At 38.9% G+C, this 26925-nt stretch overlaps 1 protein-coding gene across 3 annotated transcripts; it reads left to right on the top strand.

Moving 5' to 3' along the window:
- The first annotated feature begins 5407 nt into the window (after positions 1–5407).
- LOC148836528 (aerolysin-like protein) lies at positions 5408–25116 on the top strand. 3 transcript variants are annotated; one of them, XM_088914455.1, is made up of 5 exons: positions 5408–5722; positions 9320–9372; positions 16016–16264; positions 19726–19760; positions 23889–25116. In XM_088914455.1, exons 2-5 carry the CDS (start codon positions 9360–9362, stop codon positions 24864–24866), a joined length of 1275 nt encoding a protein of 424 aa, XP_088770581.1. In that variant the 5' UTR covers positions 5408–5722; positions 9320–9359; the 3' UTR covers positions 24867–25116. The 3 variants fall into 3 exon arrangements, with proteins under 3 accessions (XP_088770581.1, XP_088770583.1, XP_088770580.1); XM_088914457.1 differs by lacking the exon at positions 5408–5722 and adding an exon at positions 6973–7032; XM_088914454.1 differs by lacking the exons at positions 5408–5722; positions 9320–9372 and having other exon boundaries at positions 15814–16264.
- Positions 25117–26925: the final 1809 nt, after the last annotated feature.

Genomic DNA, 26925 nt, shown 5'->3' with positions numbered 1-26925 from the left:
GACTCAAGAGCAGAGCCGGGAAGCACGACGGACCAGGAGGCGCGGTAGACAAGGAGGACTTCAAGCGAGAGCGAAGGGCTACCGGACCCACTCCCAAGTGTCCTCCTGGCCAACGTATGTGGAGAACAAAATGGACGACCTAAGGGAAAGGTTAAGCCATCAGCAGGACATCAGGGGTTGCTGTATTCTCTGTCTCACCGAGACTTGGCTGACCCCCAATACACCTGACTCAGCCATGCAGCTTGACAGATTCTCCACCTATCGCATGGATCGCTCTGGCTCAGCCGGTAAGAAAAAAGGAGGTGGTGTTTTTCTGATGATAAACAACTCTTTTGTGTTCAAATGTGAAAATTCTGAAGAGATTTTGTTCTCCTGACCTGGATATCTTACTGTAAAATGTAGGCCTTTCTATCTACCGAGAGAATTTTCACCATGTCATAATGTCTGCAGTGTATATTCCACCCCGATCGGATGTGAAAACAGCACTCGGGGAATTATATGCCAACCTTAGCAGCTATGAAACTGCCTACCATGGTGCTGTATCTGTTGTTACAGGGGACATTAATCAGGCCAACCTAAGGAAAGTTCTTTCGAAATATTACCTGCATGTCTCCTGCCCAACAAGGGGTGTGAATACGCTTGATCACTTCGGACAGTCGGACCATCTGTCGGTGACTGCAGACCTAAGTCATGTGCAGACCAGTTGGTCACCAATTCAGGGTTGTGGGGGAGCCTGGAGACAGGACGCCAATCCACTGCAGGGTAGACAGACACGAAAACACTTAACAAGCAAATTAACCTACCAGTACATTTCTGGAGGAAGCCAGAGCACCCAGAGGAAATACATGTGGCACACCAGGTTTGAAATTGAACCCAGGCAACAATGCTGTCCACTGTGTTAATGTCATCAGACCAGCTTCCAATTCTACTAGGGGAGGTAACTCAATAGAGATGCAGCCCACTGTGATTTTCTGTCACATCCTGACAAACAGAACCTGTCTCACAGGAATGTTGTACAAAATATGTTTTACTGTTAATCATTTTTGTGGCAGCACTGTAAGTCATTGGTTGTGCCAATAAAGTTCTCGAATTAGAAATTCTGTACTTATCCCTTTTTTCACCCAATTTCACCAGAATTCAATTGACAAGTAAATTTACACAAATCTAGGAATATTCCAGGGATAAGGGACAAAGGGTATACGTTATCTCACATACTGTATTTGTAAAAGTTTGTGTTTATTCCTTTAATAATAGGAACTAGACAGCTTTTTGGGAGCAGCAGTTTCTTAAGGTATCGTAGTGGGGATAGACCATAGGAACATAAAGTCAGAAATGAGAGGAGACCTATCTAGCTTAATTGGTAAACAAGCAGTTTAAAAGATAAGCCCAAACATGCACACACCCCAACAGTTATGACGTCAAAAAAGAAAGAAGATAGAAAACAGGAAATCACATGGTAATCCCCAGGCTCTTTCAGTGCTGAGGGTGGAGCTGGCCTTAAGAGAAGGGGGGCCAGCAGGGCCACTGGCCTCGCCTCAGCCAAGAGGGCGTGGTCCTCCACTTTGTTTTCTCAACATGAGCCAAATTTGGAACTTTCACCATGTACTGTGATTCTCGCATCAAGTCCATGGCTGTGAAAAAACGTCCCCCTTTCAGCGGGGAATCTCATTCTTTAGGAGTTTCAAAATGCCCGCCTTAATCTTCCCATCATGCCATTCTTTACATTAAACTATTTTTTACCCCTCTTGAGGGGGGCCTCACAATGTTAAATGGCCCCGGGCCTCATGTGAGCTCTCGGAAGGCCTGGGGTGAAAGGAATACAGCAGGAAAGGAATACAATTAAATATCTTCAAAGCCTTCAGAAGACAGGCAGAGAATTTGGTGAGAGGCCATAACAGTCCAACAGTTCTAGATCTCAAAATTTTAGATATAAGGGGTTCCGTCTTCTCCCTCAGACCTTCGCCTGGCAATTAGTGTAACACACTGATGAGTAGATGTTCAGTACTGAAAGTTTCAATGTTGTGAGCCTCCATAGCGAAGGTGAACAGATATGAGGAGTCACTGTTACTGTGAGTTATATCAGGTGCTCAAACTGACCAGTCAGATATTTAAATGTCTATTCTAGTATCATTTCTGTACACCTGCACAACTGAATTATCTCCCCAAGATTCCAGAGTTGATTACTAAATGGGGGTTAATCTTTGCTTCACTAAGAGTGGACCTATCTAGGACAGTCTGACATTTGACAGAAAAGACGGCAGGTGTCCCAGCGAAGAGTTAGAACCCTCTTCTGTTAGAAAAAGCTCTAACATATTTTCAAGTGAGGAAACAGTGAATTCTTATAATGACCGACATGTCAGTCCACATACCGTATTCCATGTTCCATGCCATTGGTCAGCCGGAAGCACACCAGGAACCAGGCTGAGTGGATTTACTGCTGGTGCACCTGAGCACTTTGGACCAGATCTGGAGTAGAGTCCCAGAGGCATGTCAGGACAACGGGCAGGCAGAAGGCTGTCAGGTTGAAGTTCCAAGGGTGGAGACGAGGCTGGCTGGGAACACAATTGGGGTGTAGGTTGGAGACAGGATCTGGACACATGGCAGGAACAGGCAGGGAAGGACACCATGAGAGAGGTGCTGGGCATATAGTATGCAGACAGGTTTGGGGCCTTCGGTTCCTGGGTCTCGGATTTCGGGTCACAGGGTCTGGGGTTTCTTGGTATTTCTCTTAGAAGCTGAACTGAGTGTAGCAGAAACACAGCAGTTTAATGACAGAGCACCTTTCCTGTGGCATATTGGGGAATTAATAAGGCATACAGATGTTTTAATTAGATACCTGGGAGCTGGTCTGGTAGGGAGATAGTCACACCTAAGGCAGCCCCTAGCATGTTAAAATCGGAGCTCCAGGAGGAATGGGGTTGATTAAACATATACAGTATATGTTGCAGTCCCTTGTGGCAGCCATGAGCTGCGGGCCTCTGCTGGTCTGGGTGTAACAGAAACTGTCCATCAAAAATCTACACCTCCTACAAATCCACAAATCTTCTTCCTTGGCTCCTGCGTTCCTCGCTTCCATGGTGAATAAGAACTTAGAACATTTGTGTTTCTTCAAGTACATGTTGTTCGTTGTTATTAATTTGAACTTTCAAATGTCCGTGGGAAATGTACTGCTGTAAGTGAGTTCTATGCAGAGAATGCTTAGGAAGAAGATGGAACACTGTTTTGCACTTGAATGTTCACTCACCCACTCAACTAGGTGGATAGGAAAACATCATATACAGCTGCATTATTGCTACTTTTCTGATAAATTTAACACAAAGTTCCAAACTCTATAAATGGGATTGAGGTTGGATTGGGAACTAGCTAGCAAACAGGAAACATGTTATTCTGAGATGTAATGGTGTGCCACAGGTGTTTAGTTTAGGTCCATTGCTTTTCCTGATCTGCATATGCAGCCATGTAGAATGCACACCAAAACATGCATTAGCAGTAAACAAACTGTGGTACTCTGTGCTCTGTTCCAGCATGCAGAATTTAGTTTCACTGCCCAAAGATGCACTTATGGTGTAGCGATATGTAGCTTCATATCTGTTTCTCTACTTCTTTAAATTCACTTAGAATGGAATTATGAATGTGAAATGTAATATAATATAACTAAAGGGAAATTTTGGTACAATAACCCTTTCAAGTGTTATTAATTATATTAATTTACAAATAGAAATATAATATTTATGTAGCTGATATTGGTAGCTAAAAATAAAAACTAGTACAAATATTTAAGCAACATTTTCAGCAGCTGTGGGCTGTTTATTAATAATATACTCAAACTACTTGTCTTAGTCCATTCTTGACAGATTTTTTATTTTTAAATGAGCGTTCACTGCATTTTAGCATTACTGAAGAGCTGAGAAAAAAATGAGGAAATAAATACAATCTTCTGGAAAACAATGCAATGTTGTTCTCATTTGTTTCCTTGTTTACAGTTTAGTGATTTCTTAATGGGTGTAACTGTTCTTGTTTAAATAAGTGGCTGAGTTTTCTTAAGATCATTAAACAGATCTTTAACACTCTCTTTGGTTGTTCACCTGATTGTGTGTGATCCCTGAATATTTGGCATCCTTACCTCATTTCAAAACACTGTCACAGTTTCAGTGACATGGAAAGCGAGTAAAGAGTTTCAGTAAAGACAACACAAATTGTTCACTTCAAAATACTGTCAGTACAACACATAGCTTATGTACAAAGTATATTTAGAAAGATGAAAATGTGGGAAAAAAAATTAAAAAGATACATGGACACATTTCATATACAGTATATGTAAGTTATATATTGTCATTTAGCAAAAAAAAGTTAGAATGCAAAGTGCAAAAGAAAGAAGCTGTCACACTCAGTTTACTTTTGAATGTGCAGTAAAGATGAAGGGAGTGCATTAGTGTTACTTATGTACAGGAATGTTGAAAAGGGGAGGGTATCAGTTTTTATTAATGTGCAGTTCAAACAGGGGAGAGTGTGTCTCTTGTTAAAGTAGATTACATTTGGGGAGATTGTGTTATTCTTGTTAACACACAGTAGAGCTGGAGAAAGCAGGTCATTATTGTTAATATGTAGTACAGTAAGAGTGTTTTAGTGTGGTTAATGTAAGACATAGTCTGTGAGAGAGTGTCAGTATTGTTAATGTGTGGTACAGTCAGAGAGAGTGTTTTCATGTTGCGAAACTGTAGTACAGTCCAGGAGAGTGTGTCAGAGTTGCTAATGTAAAGTCTATGAGAGTGTATAATAATGTGTTGTACAGTCCCCAAGAGTGTGTCAGTGTTGATAATGTGCTACACAGTTTGAGAGTGTCACAGTATTGTTAAAGTGTGGTACAGTTTGTGAGAGTGTGTCTGTGTTGTTAATGTACAGTACTTCTCCGAATCCGTGTCAATCATTTTAATGTAAAGTCTGTGACATTGTGACTTTTTTGTTAATTAATGTGTATCAGGGTTGATAATGTGTACTGCAGTCTGTGTGTATCAGTATTGTTAATTGTCTGTACAGTGTGTGAGAGTATGTCAATGTTGATAATATGTAGTACATCTGTGAGAGTGTGTTAGTGTTTTTAAATTCACTTATACATTTTTAATGTGAACAAGTGAAGACACTTGTTATTCATTTTTAATGTGAACACAGTAATTTTCTAATGATGGCTCATGTTTATGTTTATGATGGCTCATAAACATGGCTCTTTATTTTTTTATTACATCATACTGCATGTTAAAGTGACCTATTCTACATTCAGTATATCAGTACAATCTCCTTTTTTTTCTTAATTACACAACATATTTGTGTTTTCAGGGTCCCCTTGTACATTACAATTGGACAAGTGCTCAGAAAAACTCTTATCAGGCGAAGTGAAAACAAGTGTCTTTATCAGCCCCTGTTTCCTCAGTGCTTCCGGTTTTAAAATAATAGCAGGCTAGTAAAAACAAATGAAAAGTTCTTTTACTTTACCATTAAGAGTCAAACAGACGAGATGGAATTGGGCAAGCATCAAGATGGAATAAACTTACACCAGAAATAAAAAGACCCAGAAATGCTGTATTCGCTGAAAGTGACTAGGAGAGAGAGGAAGAGTTTTTACCGAACTTCAAACTGGGGGACCGTGGAGTTTGAGAATCTGAAACCATTTTAAAGCTGATTGTAGGCGTGAAAGGACTTCAGGGGAAATTTCCTTCCAACTGTGGTGAGTTTTGCAGTTAAAAAAAAACTTTCAAATGCCTTAGAAAGATAATTTGTTTATCTCTGTTCTATCTTGTCATTGTCAAGCAGTACTTTTCCCAAAAGTTTTGTTTGTCTGTATCAGAGTGTGGGACTGCAGCTCAAGTGTCACAAAGCTGCTACAGTATAATAAAAGCACCATCACAAGATGTTCAGTTAACAATTAATATTTAACATTACCTTTTCTGCACATTCAATGCAAAAAAGGGAAAAAACACTAGATTATTAATATGAAAGAAAAAAAAGGAAAAGGCATGATTCACTACATTTTCCAAATCTTTGCTATGGCAAACCTCAAGTAATTTTGGTGCACAAATTTACTCTAACAAGCCACATCATTGGTTAAATAGCTTCCGTAAGGTTTTTCAGTCAGGTTGTGAATTTAAAGCAAAGATTCAGCAACATGGAATAATGAGCTTTAAAAAATTATACTATAATAACTCCTTATACTTTTCTATTATATAGAAAGGTTAAACATTCAGACAGAAAATACACATTTTAGCACACAATGAAGTTGATCATTATGAAGTGGAAGTTGTATAATACCACTGAAAATCTACTGTCTCCTTCATTGTTTCAGAATCTAAAATTGAATAAAAGTTCCTTGATGAATCACAAGCTATTATATATATTATATAGCTCATCTATTGCAGACTAGGATAATTGAAGTAGTTCAGGTGGATAGCTGCATCAGCATGGGTAGGCTGCAAAGGAACAAGAAAAGAGAAGAAAGAAAACACAACTTTTCGGCTGTGGAGCCTTCTTCAGGTGTAGCCGAAACGTTGTGGTTTCTTTTTCTTTTCAGCATGGAATAAAACTATTACTTGTTCCGTTGTAGGATAATTAAAACTTTGTGTTAAAAATTTTTCAATCAATATTATTCTATCTATAAACAGAATATAGAGTACTAATTTGAAAATACCATCAGTACAACACAGAGCTTGTGTACAGTATGTATAGCATTTACAAAGATGAACATGTGGGAAAGAGAAAATTAAAAAAGGCAAGCATTCTCATACTTCCTGTTATATACAGTATTTTCACTTATCCAAAAAAACTGAAAACTAAGTGCCAATGTAGCCACACCCAGCTTACTTTTGAATGTGCAGTAAAGATAAAGGCAGTGCATTAGTGTTACTGATGTGCATGACAGTTGAAAATGAAAGAGTATCAGCTTTCTTGATGTGCGATAGTTGCTGGGAGAGTGTGTCTGTTGTTAAAATGAAGTACATTTGGAAAGAGTGGTTCAATGTTGTCAAAAGGTAGTAAAATACAGTAAGTGATAGAGTATGTACAGTAAGTGATATTGTTATAGTGTTGTTCATTAGTACAGTCAAGAAGAGTGTTTTTCATGTTGTGAAATTGCATTTGTTGTGAAGTTTTCATGTTTTACGAGTATGTCAGTGCTTTTAATGTAAAGTCTATGAGAGTGTGTCAGTGTTGGTAATATAAAGTCTCTGATAGGGTGTCATTGTTGCTAATCTATGGTTCAGTCTTTAAAAGTGTGATAGTCTTGTTAATGCGTTGTCTGGAGTCTGTAATCTTGTATCAGATTTCTTATAACAGCTTTCACCAGATGTGACATACTCTATGCTGTCACTCCTACGGTGAACTTTATGGACATTCAGGACAGTTACATACTGTATTATTGATTTGAATACAGTAGTATTCTAATGATACATGGATGTTAAACTTTTGTATTATATCATACTGCATGTTAAAGTGACCTATTCTACATTAGATTACAAGCTCTCTTGTTTGTAAATGACACAACATGTTTTTGAGAACGAGTCTTTATCTGCCCCTGTTTCCTGGAGTGCTTCCTGTTTAGTAAAATCAACTGCAGATTTCTGTTGCTTTACCATTAAGAGCCAAGCAGAGGAGGTGGTAGTGGGTACATGTAAGAAGGAAGGTGATGGAGTCTGCTAGCAGAATCCGTATGTTACTCTGTACCCATATAGTGGTAGGAGCTGTGAACTCTGCTGAATTCACATGCTAAACCCTAACCTTCACACTTGCATCTCCCTCCCTGTACTGAACTCCTATCTTCTGTACTAAACTCTTGATGGGGATGGAATGTTTATACTAAACTCCCTGATAAGAAAGGAATGTTTTAAGTGCTTTCTGAGTCCTGGAGTTTCTTAAGAAAGGTACCTCAAAGACAGGGGGGTGAAGATAAAAGTGTATATAAACTGTGTAGAGCCATATCCCCTTGGAGCTACTATGGTCCTTGTTGTGGTTCCTTGTATGCATGCAATAAAGTTTGGATTGGCGAACGGACACTTCAGGCTCGAATCTCTTGGTTTCTAAAAAGGAAAAGCTCAGAAAAAAAGTTACACTAAAAATAAAAAGACACAGAATTGCAGTAATAACTGAAGGTGACTGGGAGAGAAAGGAAGAGACTTCTAAATGTGGGGCAGTGAAGTCAGATAATCTAAATTTAGAGCTGATTGTAGTTTCGAAAGGGCTTCAGGGGAAATTTCCCTCCAATTGTGGTGAGTCTTGCAGGCAAAAAAAACTTTGAAATGTCTTAGAGTAAGAATTTGTTTATCTCTGTTCTGAATTGTTGTTGTCAAGCAGCACTTTCCGAAAGTTACAGTATGTATTTGCACTAGAGAGCAAGATTGCGGCTCGTGACATGGAGCTGCTGAGATTAATTCATAGCGCTATAACAACATGTTCAGTTAACAATATAATATACACTACTTACTCTACACAAATTATTTTTTGTTTTAGCTGTTGTTGATGCTGACTAATTGTTTTCAAGATCTGGTAAAGGATCTTCCCCATTTGAAGTAATAATTGTAGCTCATTTTTTATGTGTCTGCAAATTTGAATGAAATCCCTCAATTCAAATTGTCTAAAATTCCAGAATTTTACTACAGTGGGTGACATGCATCTTCTTATCCTTTTTAAAAAAGAAGCTGGAAGTAAATTAATGCTTGCATTTGTTAAGTAAATTAATGATTGCATTTGTTAAAAAATATTCAATTAGCAAGTCTTCAGAATTGCAGATGTGAAATTCGTGTATGTGTAATATGTGTAAAGATTGACAATGAGCAGCTTAATGCAACTCCTAAGATTAAAACAATTTTAATTGTGGCACTTTGTGAGCTGTTAACACATGTTGTGACAAAGCATCAGATACCAGAGGGGTGAAAGTTGGAACACAGCACCCCTGAAGCATGTTATATCATTCAATTAAATGAAGGAGCACTATTTGTATTCTTACAGGGAATTAACATCCTTTTACAGGATGCAGATTCCAGTCCCATAGAAACTCCAATTACTGAGAGAAATGAGAGCCAAGATTATATTTGTATTATATTATATTTGTTATATTGTTCCCTGACAATAAAGGTGTGTAAAGATTTACTGCCACAATTCGTTTGGAAGGCAAGCTGCTGGTAGTAATTTATTATACCAACTAAAATTTTAAAGTCCTTCATTTAATTGTTTACACCCCTCTGCTTTTTAACTATATACTGTATACTGTATCTATTAATAGGTAATACAGTTTAAAAATACTGTTTTTACTCTACTTGTTTTGGTGTTATTTTAGGTTAAAACTGAAAAGAACCTTCAGTTTTGGCACCTGAAAGATGTCAGCAGCAGGTACAGTATTGGATTTTATTAATTTCAGCAGCATCTTCTGTTTTTAAGAATTAATTAATTATTGAAATAATTAATTTTCTTCACTGTATTACTTCAACCACTGAAACTGTAATTTGATTTTTTGAGACTAAACTATAATAAACCACTTCCTTGTATAGCAGAGTGTTCACAGATCTAAGTTAAAGTCCACATATCGCGGTGTGCGTTCTTATGAACTTTAACAGATTTCAGCAGGTCTCCAGGATCAGGTTAGGCTTCAAAAACAAAGATTATTAGAGGATGTGATTTTAAAAAACATGCTGTAGTGAAAGGTCAATCTGTTCTCTGACTTGAAAATGTAAGGCAGTCGGGATAAAGGCTTGAGGACACTATGCTGTAGGAAGTGTCAAGACTAAAGACCCAAATCAAGAAAAGTCAGGATAAAGACCCAGGTGGCAGTCAGGTGTCAATCAGGGAATGTAAATATTCAAATCAGCTCATACCGATGGCAGAACCTGCATTGATTTTAGGCTCAGACGTAGATACATTGTGTATATGGAGTGAGAATCTTACTAATTAGGTCCAGAGCAGGGAAAGTTACCATTGTTGAGTTTACTCTCTTGAGAGTCAGTTTATTCCTTTGGGACTGAAGTGGGAGCTCTTCAGAGGGTTAAATGTTTGAGCCACCAGAGTAGAGTCAAATCGTGATGCAAGTGAATTTGTCTGTGTTTCTCTATGAAGTGAATGGGAGACACAGTACAGTTCAGGTAGGACTGTGGTCACAGAACATACAGTGAACTTGAACTTGAACTTTATTGCCATATGTAACCGGTACTGGTACAATGGAATTCTTACTTACAGAAAGTCTCTCGATTGTAAAACAAGTGTAAAAAACAAGACAAAGTGCAAACAGTGCATCAAGACAATGTACAAACAAACAATAGACAATGTGCACATGTACACATGTACACAGTTTGAATGTAAACAATACAGACGTGTAAACAATGACTGGAGATGTGCAATAGATAAGAAATCATAAAGAGGTAGATGGTGATGGTGTAGGTGTGGTCCGAGGGGGATGGCTAAATGTGTTCGCCAGTCTCACTGCTTGTGGATAGAAGCTATTGAAGAATCTAGTGGTAATTGTCCGTATGCTCTTATATCTCTTGCCTGAGGGCAGTGGGGTGAAGAGCTCATGCCCGGGGTGGTGACTGTCCTCTGTGATGGCCAGAATTCTACCACGGCAGCGGTCCCCATAGAGCTGTTTAATCTCGGTGAGACTGCAGCCGATGATCTTCTGGGCCATATTGACCATTCTCTGCAATGCCTTTCTTTCTCGCGAAGAGGTGTTGCCATACCACACGGTGTTCCCGTTGGTGAGGACGCTCTCGATGGTGCAGCGGTAGAAGTTCACCAACACATGTATTGGCATCCCCCATCGCTTGAGGCACCTCAAGAAATAAAGGCGCTGCTGAGCCTTCTTCATGATAGAGTCAGTATTCACAGTCCAGGTTAGATCTTTAGAGATGTGAATTCCCAAAAACCTAAAGCTGGTGACTGTTTCCACTTCCGTTCCATCAATACTGAGTGGAATGTGAGTGTATGGCCTGTGTCTCCGAAAGTCCACTATTAGCTCTTTCGTTTTCTTTATGTTCAAGTCCAGGTTATTGCTATGACACCACCTAAGCAGCTGTACAACTTCATTCATGTAAGTGGACTCGTCATCATCACTGATCAGTCCTATTATAGTGGTGTCATCGGCAAACTTAATGATGCGGTTGTTGCTGTGTCTTGCTGTGCAGTCGTGAGTAAATAGGGAGTACAATCTTGGACTCAGACAGCAGCCTTGTGGGGTTCCAGTGCTCAGGGTGAGTGGTGTTGATGTTTTATTGCCTATCCGCACCACCTGTGGTCTCTTGATAAGAAAGTCCAGCAGCCAGTTGCAGACAGAGTTGCACAGACCTAATCCCCTGAGCTTTGTCACCAGTTGACTGGGTATGATGGAATTGAATGCTGAACTTTAGTCCACAAACAGCATTCTCACAGGTGTTCCAAGGCTGTATGCAGAGCCAGGGAGACAGCATCATCCACTGATCTATTGTTCTGGTAGGCGAACTGCAAGGGGTCCAGGGACTCTGTGATGGAGGAGTTGATGTGTGACAACACCAGCTTCTCCAGGCATTTCATCACCACAGATGTTAATGCTACTGGGCGGTAATCATTCAGGCATGTCACTTATGTTGTAGGTTAATGCAAGGGAAACAAAATATCCCCAGGGTACCAGGAAAATAGAAAGAGCCACATGCTCCTAGGTGTATGTGTGAGGGTGGTGTCACGATCACAAACCCCTCCTCTTAAGGGCGCTCCAGCCCTTCCTCGTTTGCCTCATTTCACACACCTGTTCCTTGTTCCTACCCCATTTCAGTTCACCCTTAAAAGCCAGACGCTCACTTCACTCAAGGCTCTGCATTGGTTTCCATTTCGTGCGAGCCTGGGACCTGGATGCACCTGGCTCCGTTATGTTTTTAAGTTTCTATGCCTGTTCCCGTTGCCCCTGCCAGTTCCGACCCGGTTCCTGTTTTTAATCCCTTGTTTTGGATGGATCACCTGGCCATGGACTTTTGGATTCATTTTTTGGATTCGCCTTTGGACTTATTCTTTGCATTGTTTGGCTTGGCCACACCTTCCCCGAACACCAGCGCACCAAGGACACGGCCCCTGTCTTCATTCCCGTCTCCTGCATGACTTTTCCCCCCTTGTTTTCTCACTCATCCCCAGATTGTGTTGTCTGCATAGGGTCTGGAAAGAACTGTTCCTGACAGGTGGCTGAAACCACACTTTGATATTAGGGTGCAGGGATGCAAGAAGTCACAGCGCAGTTCAGTGAAGGATTGAAATGAGTTTTTAATTAGTGACAACAAAGGCCTCTTCTGTAAAATTCCAAAGAAGATGCTCACAAGGTGTATCCCACATGGTGCTCTGAATCCAAGCAGAAAGTTTTATAGTCTAAAAACAGTTTTCTTCACCCTCTGTTATTACCACAAAAGGGAGTTTAGAAGTTACCATTCCAAATACATTAGAACTATACAAAATACTTTCACACAGTGGCTATTTCTGATCATGTTATTCCCTCCATTCAGTTACTTTTTAAATGACATATACAACAGATGTCTGTCATTTAAAATGCACTCAGGCCAGGATTAGGAATAAACCCAGGGCAGGTGAGATTCTACCAGGAAATCGTCTACATGGCTTGAATAATAAACTGTATTTAAAATTTAAGCTAAACATTTTATTTGAATGTAATTAATATGTATGCATACATTTTATGTATTGTGGAAAATGTATGAATACATTTATGCAGGTTATATTCCCATCATACCCAATGAAGGGATGTTCAACAAGAGCTCTTGTTTACTCCTTGCTTTTGTACTCACCCATATGATTTTACAAATTCCTGCACACCTGAGCATTGTCATTATTCTACAGTATTAAATCTTCTTGGGTATGCTCCCCGTTATTGTGTTGTTAAATGGATTTTTTAATCCATTATTAATCAAGAAGAAATGACAGCAACCAAGTTCTCCTTCACCTCTCATTCAGTTCTCCTTCACTTAATAACTTAAGGCGCAATACATTTTGGTTCTCTTATCCTTTCTGCTCAAAGGAAACCAATCTCCCTTTTCCCCCATCTACAGCCACATTTGGAAGCCACATTTTACCTAGAACTCAATACTCTGTGGTGTCACCGGGGGAAAAGTTAGTGTAAACGAGATGTTACTCACACCACACGGTTCTTCTCCGTTACTTTTGTCCGATTATTTGCCGATCCCAATCCGTAATCCGTTCTCTCTGTCCTTAAACAATCCAAATTTCACCACTTCCGGGGCATTTATATTTTGTTTCCTGATGTAGCTCACCTGTGTCTCATTGTTTCGCTGTATAGGCCTTTTCCAAAAGCGGGTCAGCTGGTTCTCCTTGGCAGCCATCTTGCTCAGGTCAATATCAAGTATATTAAGTGTTTCGTTCCGGAAATACCAGTTTTAAATTACCCTTCCCCTGGTCATCTTACAACTCCTTCAAGGTCAATTCAAGGTCAAGGTCAGTGCTTTCTTGCTGTAACAGCTAGCTGCATGGAATTTGGTTTGGTGAGCTCATTCAGTTAAAAGATATACTACAAAAATATACACCACAAAGCCAATAATAGACAGCATCCGCCAAACATATTCACATACCATTATCTAAAAAAATTATATTCTTAGAACCAAAACTCTTTTGATTGACTTTTGCCCTTAACTGGCAACACATTCTTTTCATCCAGTTTTTCATCTCCAGTACAAGCTCACATCGTCCTGTCGCCACAGTGACCTGGACTTGTCACTCAGTCACCTGCTCTCTGTCTCCCCCAATGCACTGGCCTTCTTCCAAGGTCTCAAAACTCTGGCCATCATCAGTTCCTATTTCAACAATACCAGTGGATTAAGAAATTCTAGTGACTAGTGTCATGCACTGCAAATCATTCAGCAGCTGAATCCATCTTCAGTCCTGCTTCTCTAAGCTGGCTTCCAGTCTGTCCTTTGTTACTGTATATGGCCTGTCAAATCAAACTACTCACCAGAGCTACCGTGACATTCGCCATTGGGCTGCATGAATGACATCACCCCACTCCCCCACTGCTCCACTCTAACCCCCATTCCATAAGAAAAGACATCACCGTGCATTTCCAAATCCTGTTCAAGTGGATAGAATTAATTTAGCCATCATTTTTTTATGTATTCATAGATTTAATCAAGTCAACTAAAATGTCTATTAAATATAGTCAAATTGTAGTCACAGTTTTGATTTAGTTGACGATTATTTTAATTTACTGTAGTTATATAAAATGTATAAATGTTTTATTTTAATTCATTTTTAAGTTTTTGTAATATTAGAAAATTAGGTTCAGTCCTTTCTGAATTTACAGTTAAGATTATTCTTATCTGATAGTCTTTACATTGATTTAAGTGTCTGGCAACTTTTTACTCACCATGTTTAGCAAGGAACAAGTCCATTAAGAACATTATGTGTTACTCTAAGAAAATGTAATAACTGTGAGCTCATTTACATTAAAGCTCTGACAAAAATCTTAAAATGGAAATTGAAGGATTTATTACAATCTACTAAATTGGAATAGTGGACTGTATTCATTAGTTTTCCAAAGTACAGAAAGATCCCAGTCTGTGGAAGACCAAAGACAATGAGTAGTGTAAAACAAAATAACTATAACAGAATCATGTAAACTTCAATTTTCATTAATGTAATGCCAAGAATTATTCATACCGTAAAAGTGTTCATTTGAACTATCTACCACCTAATTGCATTATTTCTTTTTTGAAAAGTATATTGATTCCCAAAAATCAAACACAGGGCATAATTGCAACAAAGGATAAATAATCTTGCTCAAGGATAAATAATCTTGCACAGAGACATCATATTAATCTTTTCTAATGAAAATATCTATGTTAATACCAACTTCTTCTATTTTCATAAGGTTTTTCAAAGTACTCAAAACAATGTTATTAATTTATCTAGCAGACCTACAGTACCTTAAGTGAATTTGCAATGACTATAGACAAATATTGCAAAGGTTACTTAAAAATACTGCATAATAAAAGCAGACAGGACATGCAATACATATATCCTTTATAACAGTGACACTATATCATTTCAGTGAAAAATTAACAATCTATGAACAATTTTCTGCAAACTGTCTTCATGTCACCCATCTCTATGGTCAGCATGTGATATGCTAATGACATCACGCTAGCATCATGCTAACAAAGTGACATGCCTGTTCTGTGCTTCAGATTTGTCTCAGAACTTTCGATCTACAAACATTCTTCTGTAAAAGTAAAAAGGAATAGCTGGCTTAATATGTCAGCACCATATTTTCGCATCTAAACACACAACTAACCAGCTGACCCAGCTACAATCAAATTAAATTTAATTAAAGAACATTCAATTCCGACGACTATTACATGATTTGAAATGTATGGTACAGTACACAATGTTACACACTCACTTTAACATTTTCAAAGTAAAACATGAACAGATGTAGTTACATTTCTCAACTTTTTAAAAGAGAAACTTACTTCTTATACATCATGCACTAGCCAAAGACATAAACATAGTAATTCCCTAATAAGCATATTGTAAAATTTTTTGCTTCATTTTCTCTTATGTTTGTTGACTAGTTACAATGTAAAAAAATCAGATGTCATATCAATGCAAAGGTCACTGCATGCTGTTGATCCAGATGGAGTTTCAAATATGTTGTATTTTTTGCAACTCATATTGTAGTCACATTCTGTTTCATTCCCTTCAGTAATGTTTTGCAATAGTCTTTTATGGTTTGCTAGTTTAATACAAAGTACTATAGTTTGCAGTTTTTCCCCAGCTGAAAGCATATAATACCACAAGAAGCTTACTCTAGCTTTCTTAGGTTTTGGTATTTGTAAAGCCAACCTTTGGCTACACTTTTGGAGATCTTTATACTGTATGAGATATTGTTCAACATTCCAGATACATTTGTCCAAATGTCATAAAATTTCTATGCTCTCTCATTTCTTATCTTTATTTCTTTCCTCTCTCTCTCCCACTCTTCCTCCCTGCTATAATACCACAGGTGCTGAGTTTGTGGATCAGCACAGGGACATTCTCATTCAGAGAGTGACCCCAGTTGAACCCATAGTCGATATGCTGCTAAAAAAAAACATGATCCATCAGGAGAGCTACTCCAGGGTACTTGCTGCTACAACAACTCAGGATAAAATGAGAGAGCTGTATATGGTCCTGGATTCTGGAGGAGCAACAGTGAAAGATGAATTTTACACAATTTTGGAAAGTGACTACAGTCTTCTTGTCAGCAATTTGGGTAAGTTTCCTGGTCTTGTTTATACTATTTGCTTCCTCTTGGCAAAGGTTTGCCACCTATACTGTAGTTCTCCTAATATCAGCATCATTCTGTGTTACCAGCTGTACATATACTGTATGTTTCAGGATCTGATTAGATCATACTGAATACAGGTAATATTGGATTACTAAAGCATTACCTTTCATGTAAAAATTAGTAAATATCTTTTATTTGAATTTGTAATACAAAAATATTTATTTGAGTGTCAGTGCCCAGGTCTGATAGTACCAGTCTGGAAGTGCCAAGCTGTTCTGCAGCCCATGGGCTGTGAGCAACAACCAGACCAGGTCATCAGCATAAAGCAGGAACTTGTAATATGAGACCAGGCACTGCACATGTAAATATTCAACAGAATTGGGCTGTCTCATCCCACAACTGTGTGTGAAAAATTCTGTTTGTTCCCAGTTTTCACTGCTCACCTGTTCTCCAAGTGCAGTGACTTAATTACTTTATAGACTTTAACTTCTATTCAACTTTGAAGACGTTTGTAAAATAATTCGTCATACCAAATCAAATCAAGTCCTACCAAATCAAAATCATACCAGAATAAAATCATGTGCTTTTTTAAATCAATGCATCAAGCAAATCTTTTTTTGTATTTTTTTCTTTATGGTGCTGTGAAAGGGCAAGTGGATCTGGAGTGTGAACTAAGGGGTTAAGTCTCCAGGGATCACAGAGGTCATTGATGAGACCCTGATGAGATTCCAGATGCATGCAGAAATTGGAGGGTGTAGCGGAGCTAGTTCGGACACGGTGATGTCATCGCCCTCCCTGCGTGTAGTAGGAACCTCAGCCGCCTGGGCTGAGGGAGGTCTCCTTTAGCTCATGCAGCTGGCTCCCTGTTGCGTTACGCTGGAGACCCAGGTTCGCGCCCTAGGTGTTGCGGGATGAACCTGCGAGGTGGAGCAGCGAGGGCACGAGCCCACGTGGAACCGCAACGGTCACATTAGATGTTCTGGAACTCTTCAAGGAAATCCTCAGCTACCTGCTGAGTATCAGGCTATAGATCCAAGAATGTGGAATCATGAGCATTCCCTTTCCAATCACCTCACGCTGCACAAATACTTACATACTACTGCATCCTAACCCATCAGTTCCAGATTCTGAGTTTTGGGTTTACTCCTGAATTCCTCTTGCATACAGTGGAATTATGTCTGAGGAACTTACTCCCTTTCTCAAACTACTTTAACATTAGCCTTGTTTCAAGCTCTGTCTGATGTCTGTGCCTCTCTTGATGTTTCCTTATTTCTTCAGTCACAAATGGCTATAAAGTCTCCTCCAAATATTATCTGCACCTTGGATAAAGATGAGCTAACATTTTCCAACATATGGAATATATATATATAGGTATTACCTTATTAATCATTCAATGAAATCAAACAAACTTACACATAGATCAAATTATAAATCTATTTTTTAAACAAATTAGGTGCCCTAATTAGTGGCATCCCTGTTCTCAGTACTTTGTGCATCCTCTCCTTTCAAGCATAATAGCACTGAACCTTTTTTCTATAAAGTTTAATGAGAGCACATTGGCAGGGATTATACCATTTCTCAATAAACAACGTTTGCAGATCCAGGTTTTCTAGATGGGCATTGCAAAATGTAGGATTATGTGGTCACACATTTTGATGTGCGCTTGGCATCATTGTGTTGCTGAAAGAACCACTTGCAGCCAAGTTTAAACCACCTGGCAGAGGTAGCCAGGTTTTTGGCTAAAATATCCTGGTGCTTGGTAGAGGTCATGATGCTGAAGACCTAAACAGGGGTCAACATTAACATAACATTAAAGATGCACCACCATATTTTACAGTAGGTTTGGTATTCTTTTCTACATACACATCTTCCTCTTGATGCCAAAGCCACTCTTGGCATACATTGCCAAAGAATAGTATTTTCACCTCATCTGCCCCCGACATCTGGTTTAAAATCCAGGTGTCAATGCCAATATCATTGAGCAAATTACAAGCACTTATGTGTTGGTTATTCTTAATAAGTGCTTTTTTCAAAAGCCCCTCCAAACAACCTATTGGCATTGACGTGGAATCTAATTGCAGATTTGGAGACATGGTGACCACTAAATGCAACCAAGTTCTGTGATTCTCCAACTGTGGCCGGTGGACTTTTCTTTGCCTCTACCAGGAAGTTTACTTCTGTTCCTGTGGTTTTAAACTATTTTTTATTGCCCTAATAGTAGTGAGTGTTATATTTATTTTTTGGACCCACTGCCAGATGTACTGTATGAAGTTCACTAACCATTTATCTCTTTTAATTTGTGAGTACTTTTATCTCCATTCATCTTACGTCATTCTTATACCCCAGTGAAGAGGAAGAGGAGGCTACAATATAGTTCCTTAAGACTGAGATTAACATAAAAAAGTAGCATGTTAATGCAGATTTAATTTTTTAATATTGTATTTATGAGGATGTTTATGAGAAATTAATGTATTACTTGTTAACAAAACTTTATGTGAACAATTGCATTAGAAAACAAGAATATATATATTATTTTTCATTTTTAGCATAATATATAACTCATTACATGTTTTATACACCATGTATTGTTGATATTTATCCAATATTTATTATTATAATTTATATTTATTTATTGTTTATCCAATAATTGTGGAGGTAAATGTAAATGTAATGGGTTAAGGAATTATATGAACTTTAACCAAGTCCTACACTGATTTTTCTCACCGTCTTGCACGTTTTTGGCCTCATAATGATACCTGCTGGGTTTCTGCTAAGCCTGCCAGTTTTATTGATTGTATTATCTGTATTACAATTACTATACTTCTTACAACAGAAGAAGTACAGTAATGTTTCTGCACCCAAAGTGTTTCGTTTTCCACTTTTCAGTATGGGATTAACCTTTATTTGTAAGTCTGTAATATACAGCTTCCATTACTAATATATACAGTACTTTTCAACATAACTACAGTAAAACCTCTTAATGCAGATGCCCACTGTAGTGTTAGTTTTGATGGATACCAGGCCTGACGAGTGAATACCATTAAAGGGAGTTTCACGTTCCTTCATTTGTGCTCCTGAGGTTTAGCCAGATATTTCTTCTCTAATTTTAAATAAAAATTGAAAATAATACATTTCATTTTCTTTTTATTTGTAATCATTTTACCTTTAACAGCCCTCAATTGTTTTGTGGCTCATAAAGACCCAGACAGACTGTGAAGTTTTCCATTTACAGCAAAAAGCATGTTATCTGGGATATATTTAGTTGGTGTGAAACAATCTTATTTGCATATTTCTGGTTCGCCACATACCAAAATGCCTGCTTCTTGCTGAACTTTGATAAAAGTTGCCAATGCTATGTGTTCATCCTCTGCACTTGATCTCTAAGTGAAAAAAAAGCTTCTGTTAAATAACTTGCTGTTATAACAGGAAATATCTTTCTTGTGCAGGAACCATTCAGATGTTTGGTGCTCACAACCTCTCTGTAAGTATCCCTGATGTAAATCCATATGTGAAAGATCTATTATTTTTTTGTATTGAAGTTTTTATTGTTACAATTTGATTCATAGGGAATATAATATGAAATTAATTAATTAATAACGATATAATTATATTCATGTACTGTAGCTCAAATTATCACAATAGTACACTTTCTTTGGATATGTGTGCTTCAATTTCACTCCTTTCCACGTGATTGCTTAAGCGTGTCCCTTATATGCCTGGGGTCGGAGGATCTAACTCAGCTGTCACCATGAGTTTTACACAAGACTAAGGGTAGTTACATTAAAAGTGTAGAATAAAATCCCATCTGATGACTGTTTGCAATTAACTAGTGGGTCAAAGTGTGTTATAAGATGACACTTTTTGTAACATGAGTGACATATTTTAATGATTTGAATTTAATTACAAAATAAGAAATTGAGTCAGTAAAGTCCTTCTTATCACTGCCAGTAAGGCCCAAATTAAGTGGCTCTCAGAATTCAAGTGGAATTCACATCTGGAGTCATAGTAAATCCACTGAAAGGGCTAATCATTGTGGTCACATGGTTTATCCACCACTCCTGGTAACTCCATAACCAATCTCTACAGGTATATAAAATAGCAGCTAACAACAAATTAATCCAGTTACTGCAACCACATGCTGTCCACACCTAAGCACATGTATATCAGGGCATGTTCACAGTAACAGCCACAAAGTAAGATGGAGCAGAGAGTTTTTTTCCCTGTCAGAAGTCTGTAGGTTCAGACAACAGGATGGTTTTTGTCTGAACCACATTAATCAGAAAGTGGTCCTCTCACATGTTGTTCCATTGACAGTTACAATGAAAAAAACTTTCCAATTTTAGTCTATATCTGATGTCTAGGAGAATAGGAAAGAATTCTTCTGCTATGTCCTATACCAAAATGAGGACAGAAACAAATGAATGATGGACATATTGAGAGTTTTGGAATGAGAGAGAAATTTAAAATTTGTGTTGCCAGAAAGCATCTTATAATGCCTTACAAAAGTACTCAGACCTGAATATAAAACTCTGTTTTACAATTTTGTTCCTTTAAATCTTGCAGCTATGATGCTTTGAATTAGTAATTCATATTTAAACTGTCATGTTCCTGGAATCCTTTTCAGCAGGGACAAAAAAACTATTACAGAATTCAAGGAAAATTCATTTAATGGAGTTTTTAATGAAAGTTCGTGATAATTCTCACTAATCCTGACGTAAGCAACCGGTCTCGATATATCAAACATCACCCTCTCCTCTTCCTCGTTCGTTTTCTGCATCCCTCCTCCACTTCCTCTCCACCTTTGCAGCTACCCAATTGGTCGCATGGGAGTCCTATCCTCCCCGTCCAACGGCCGGGAGGTTGGCCCTCAGCCAAGCGGGTTACGCCAAATCTCCACATCCCAATAAACGATTCTAATTTCTCCCAAGCTTTCGGCTGCTGTCATTCCTCGTGAAATAAAGTACTTGTAAATACTATATGAAAACCTTTTTCAGTCCAGTCTCCTTAAGAGCAAAACACTGTTACATCATAGCTGAATACAGCTATGCAGGTGGCGATTAGTCAGAACCTAAGCGCAAGGAACCAGAGAGTGGCGGAAATGTCCAAAAGAAACAACTGTTTAGGGATCAAGTGCTCCAGGATGGAGGGAAAGGGGAGTGAAAGGGAATGATAATAGAATAATAAATTTCTGGCTGGCAGGGTTAATCAGCCCAAACCAGTCAGTAACGAAAGAGAAAAGAGCAAAAGTGCCACAGACTGAAGAGAAGCTAGTTGTCCACATACCAGGCGAAAAAAGGCTGGCATAGCATAGCATGAGCCTTCATAGGCATAGCCCACTTTAGCCCATCAACTGGAATCAGCGAGCCTTGGCATCGAGGCAGAACCAACAGCTGAGCTCCCTGAAAAGGGGTTGACCACACAGGTCAGGTGGGCACATCTCTTGAATTGTCTGGGATGCGGGCGGGAAAACAGGCAGACTGACACTGAAGAAAAATAAAAGGAAAAATGAAGTGATAAAGAAATGTCCAGTGGAGCAAGAATTGCCCAGGCCTTGTTCAAAGAGCCCAACTCAGTGTGTCGATCAGAATCAGGGAACCTCCGCTTTGGGACAGAACCCAATGCCGAGCTCCCTGAAAAAAAGGGGACCACATGGGATTGGGGGCAGGCTTCCTGAATAGGATGGGTTTCAGGCTGGCAAGCTAGAGGGTCTTATACTATGAACAGAGAGAGAGTCATCAGGATTCACAGCTGTGCTGTGCAATTATCCACTTGGAGGGCCCAAGAGCTGGTGACTCAAGGCAAACACCCTCATGAAGGGTCTCCTCTGAGACCAAGCCAGGTGTGTCTCCCAGGTACCTCACTCCGACAGAAGCGACCTGGTGCAAACAAAATCTGATACTCAAGCACCCTTTGGATCAAATGAGGGTGCCTGCTAGGAGAGGGTTACAAAGATACCTGGTCTTTGTCCCCTCTCATCTCCTGGAGCCCTGGATCAACACAGCTGCAGGCTGGAATAGCTCACTAAGCTTCAGAACAAATTCATAATGCCTGGATTCCTGTGAAGAAAAGGAGAAGGCTACACTAGAGTGCTGGAAGGATGTAGGGAAATGAACAAAAAAGAAAAAGGAAAAAGTGACCCAGTAAGACCAAGAAACCGAAGGTGTCTGAAAGAAGACTAAAGTGGGGGAATCTCTAAGGAACAGGGATGCTAGGCTGAGCGAAAGATGACTGCACGAAGAGAGCCCTGGGGTCCTGGATGACCAGGGAAGAGGAGGCCCGGGTCCCAGGGTGAGGGCCAGGAGCTGCCAGGCCAATTGGAGTACGAAGCCGAGTGAAGACCTGAAGCTGGTGCTGCAGTGCAACCTGTTGTGGTAGAGCAGGCTTTAAAAGTGCAGGCTGCTTCACCCGAGAAGGGCAGTGGTAGTTAGCAAAGACAGGACGCAGAACAGATTAGGAAGTCTCTGGGTGCTTGTTGCTCACTTGTCTTTGGGGAATGGATTTCTGCTGTCAGGCTCCCAGGAAAAGGAGAATTCATGGGTTGGGCATTGTAGGATGGCATAACTAACCGAAATAGCTTCAGCTGCCAGACTGGAGAATTAAGGAAAGAGTGGAGGATCACCAAACGGGTGTAATGTGTAAAGACTTGAAAAATGCTATCCATAAGTGATTCTCCAGCACCTTGAGAGAACTTAAGGAAACCTGACAAGAATAATAGGCAAGTTGGTAGAGACTTAACTAAAAAGACTTGTGGCTGTAACTGCTGACAAAGGTGTTTCTACCAAATATGGAGTTCATGGGTCTGAATGCTCATGCAATCAATATATTTATTCAGTTGTTTTTCTCTTTAGTTTTTGGGGAGATTTAATGTAATTTCTCTGAAGACTTCAGTTTTAACATTTAGATTTTGTTTAGAAAACTGTGTATGCAAGTTTAACAAAATGTGTATACATCATTTTGTAATTTCACAAAACTGGATACCATTGGAAGGGTCTGAACACCTTTGCAAAACTCTGTAGCTGCTTGGTTATTAAAGCCGAGTTCAAGCAAGTTTCTGTAACTATTGATAGGACTACATATGAATGAAATTTGGACTAGAGCTTGAAGAAGGGTCTATGGAAGTGGTCTTTTATTGATGCTTATGGGTGTGATAAAAATTTTAAAATAAAGCCAGAAGACATCCTGGACCTTAAACGCACATTCAAAATGGGATGTGTAATAGTTCCCTGAATGTATCTCAGAGAATTGCACACATAAAATAAAGAGTTCGGGAAGCATTTGTTAAGGCCAGGAGATTGGTTTGAAATGCATATCTGAAAATTTCCAATGCACATAAAATGCTGGTCATTAATCATCTTTTGCAAATTTTCCACATGTTACAGTAAATCCCCAAATCAGAAGTGTTTCTTTGCCAAAATGTTATAAGAGAAATATGTGGAACAAAAATCTGTTGTGTCAAGAATCAATGACAGTTCATCTCAGCTGGTAGGGTGAATTTCAAAATAACATTTGGATCAGTTCATTTGTAATTGGTTTATACACTATTTAGTTTTAGCTTGATGGATTAAACTCCAAAAATTGCTCTAATTTATTTATTCTGTTTCCCTTCAAGGTCCACACCAAGAGTAAGAACATGTTATACTTGACAACCGTGCAGATTATTGGTGGAGACGGAGGCCGTTGTTTCTACATCAGTGGTCAAAACAATGGAGCCACACTGAAAAAGATATGGGTGTGGGTAGGAGGCTGGCAGGTGAAGGCTATAAAGGTTTGGCTCACTGATGGTCAATTCAGAGAATTTGGATATCCTTCTGGCAAATTTACAGAGTTTCAGTTTGAAGATGGAGAGCGTTTTACCTCACTTTCACTGTGGGGAAATGGAAATGGGACGCGACTAGGTGCCATCAAATTCAAAACAAATCACTCACGAGAATTTTTTGCATATATGACAGAATTGGAATTAGAAACAGAATACCCCGTTGATGTTGGCTCTGGAATCTGCATTGGAATTGTAGGAAACTCAGGTGCAGACATTGATTCCTTAGGGTTCCTATTCCTCAATACCATCAAGTCTACCATATTGACCAATGTCCAGTATCCCACACTTCATCAAGTCATTCCCCAAGTGATTACCGAAGAATTAAAATCAATGACTTATCAAAACAAGTCTTCAGTCACTCAAGAGTACAAAATAGACACCTCAAAAACAATAACCAAAAAGTCATCATGGTCTGTGCCTAACAAGATGGAAGCTAACTTTCACATGGAGGTGAGCGCTGGGATTCCAGAGGTTGCAGAAGTGTTTGATGGGTTAAACTTTACATTGCGAGCAGAAAGTACATATGGCTTAGAGTATTCAGAACAGAAAACTGAGGTTCTGTCTTTTTCTGTCCAAGTTCCTCCAGGGAAAACTATGGATGTTGACATCACAATTGGTCGAGCCAAAGTAGATCTCCCCTACACTGGAACTGTGCAGATTACCTGCTTCAATGGTAGTGTTCTAGAGATTAATACCAGTGGAACCTACAAGGGCCTCACTTACACTAAAGCAAAAACAGTTGTATCAGAATCCTTAAAAAAATTGGAATAAGCTGATGCTACCATTATGAATTATAAAGCAGAATATGCATAAAAAAGATGCAACATGGTGTGATTTTAAGAAATGTGTTTTATTATACTATATATATATATTGCAGGATAAAACATTTGTTCTTGGAATATATTGGCTGGTGAATGCAAATTAAAAAGAATGTTTTATTTCAGTGTAGACAGGCAAAGTGGAAGATTTAAGTGCATTAATGCTTGGAATTCTTTCTGTAAATAAAATTCAGAATCTTCAATTTACTCTGTGTTGTCTTTCACCCTACTTCTAAAAACACCTGCTTTGTTCTCCATCATATGAACTTTAGTGTCTCCCAGTATAAAACAATGCAAACAAAATTAAAAGGAAGAGAATGTCTATAGTAACTAGAAAAGCCTCGCACCCTTCCCATGGCATTACTCATCTAGAGGGGTCAATTGCAGTGAACTGAAAACAGAGTACTGACTGGGGATGATCTAAATGTAATACCAATTGTAACAAACTTGGCTGCTGAAATTAGTGCCCAGCTTCATACTAACCATGTCCTCAATTACAAGAAACACAAAGTAACAGCTACTGCCCACTAGATGATACTAAAGTATGGGAGTAGACAAACCAAATATCCAATATAGACTAAAGTATGCAATAGACAAAGCAATTTAGTACTTTACCAAGTGGAACACTGGATCACTGGATTTTTTTTCTTGGAATATATTGGTTGGTGAGTGCAGATTAATAAGAATGTTTATAACAATTTACTCTTCAGTTTACTCTGTGTGTTTACCAAGTGGAACACTGGATCTCAAGGTAAAATTCGGAAAGTTCTATAGTAGCAGCTGTTTATTGAAAAAATATAGATTATAGATGGATACTTGATTTTCCTCTACTGTCAAAATGTTTCTTTGGCTTCTCCCATAAAAGTATAAAACACACAAGCACAATATAAAAGTTACATGAAATCACAATCACAGTACATTAAATCAGTGTGTAATAAATAATAACATGGATAAATAAATAGATAGGTAGTGGAGGGACTACAGTTACATACATTTTTGAGCAGCTTTATTGCAGAGGGGAAAAAACACTTCTTATATTTTTTTTATTTGACTTTGGTACCCTATACCGTCTTCCTGATGGGGGCATTATGAATTGAGAATGGAGTTGGTGTGTGGAATCAGCTTTGATGTCCCTTACTATTCTGAGATCTGTATTATGATATACAGTAATACTGAGCTGAGCTGGAGCTGCTTTTTCCCAATTATTTTTCCTGCCATTTTCACAGTCCTGGACAGTTTGGTTTTGCTTTTTAACCCCTGGTTTCCATAGCAAACTGTCATATTAAATGCTAGGATGCTCTCAACAAGGCCAATTCTAGGACATTTTGATGAACATTAAAGCTGTTTAATCTTTGAATTAAAAACAGCCTCTGATTTGCTTTATTAAAAATGTTGTCTATATTCTCAGTGTAACTCAGCCTCTGATCAATATGTGTTCCTAGATATTTAACTCTCCACAACCGCTACAGACTGAGTACTATTGTCTGCAAAGATTGCCCACCTTCGGTTTTAACATTGGACAGAAGCTCTAGTCTTGGTCACGTTTATTTCCAATGTGCTGGATTGGCAACAGTTTTCAAGGATACTGATGTATTCAAAGGAAGTTTGCTCACCTAGAGTCTAGTCCTTTAAACAGAGTCCCTTAAGAACCATGTCATCTTAGAATGGCTGTGCTACTCTGAATCTGCATCTCATTAGTATATATATTGAGAACAGAAGAAGTGACAATACACAACTCTGGGGAGCACCTGTATTTAAAACCAGTTCTACAGTCTGAGAATATACTGTAACGCATACGGCCTCCATTGCTTGTGAGCCGCTGGGCTGACGGGAGATTTCCCTTCGGCTCAAGAGGCTGGGTCCCTGTTGAGTGATGCCGGAGGCCTGGGTTTGAGTCCCCGACGGTGGGGGGTCGACCTGATGTGGCAGCGGTGAGGGTGCCCACGTGAACCCCGAAGTGTTACAATACTGTTCATGTGGACTCTCTGAGTTCCATCTGTAAGGAAGTCTTT

This window comes from Atractosteus spatula, chromosome 4 (assembly GCF_055471065.1).
Source record: "Atractosteus spatula isolate fAtrSpa1 chromosome 4, fAtrSpa1.hap1, whole genome shotgun sequence".
Taxonomy (NCBI): Eukaryota; Metazoa; Chordata; class Actinopteri; order Semionotiformes; family Lepisosteidae; genus Atractosteus; species Atractosteus spatula.
The sequence above is the reverse complement of the archived record's forward strand: the minus strand, read 5'-3'. Positions and strand labels throughout refer to the sequence as shown.

Excerpts from the sequence above, each read along its gene's own strand:
- LOC148836528 (XM_088914454.1), top strand. The coding sequence starts at position 15,889 with ATGAGATATTGTTCAACATTCCAGATACATTTGTCCAAATGTCATAAA. Across the intron at positions 16,265-19,725 it reads TCTTCTTGTCAGCAATTTGG|GAACCATTCAGATGTTTGGT; the intron begins GTAAGTTTCCTG and ends TTTCTTGTGCAG. Across the intron at positions 19,761-23,888 it reads TTGGTGCTCACAACCTCTCT|GTCCACACCAAGAGTAAGAA; the intron begins GTAAGTATCCCT and ends TTTCCCTTCAAG.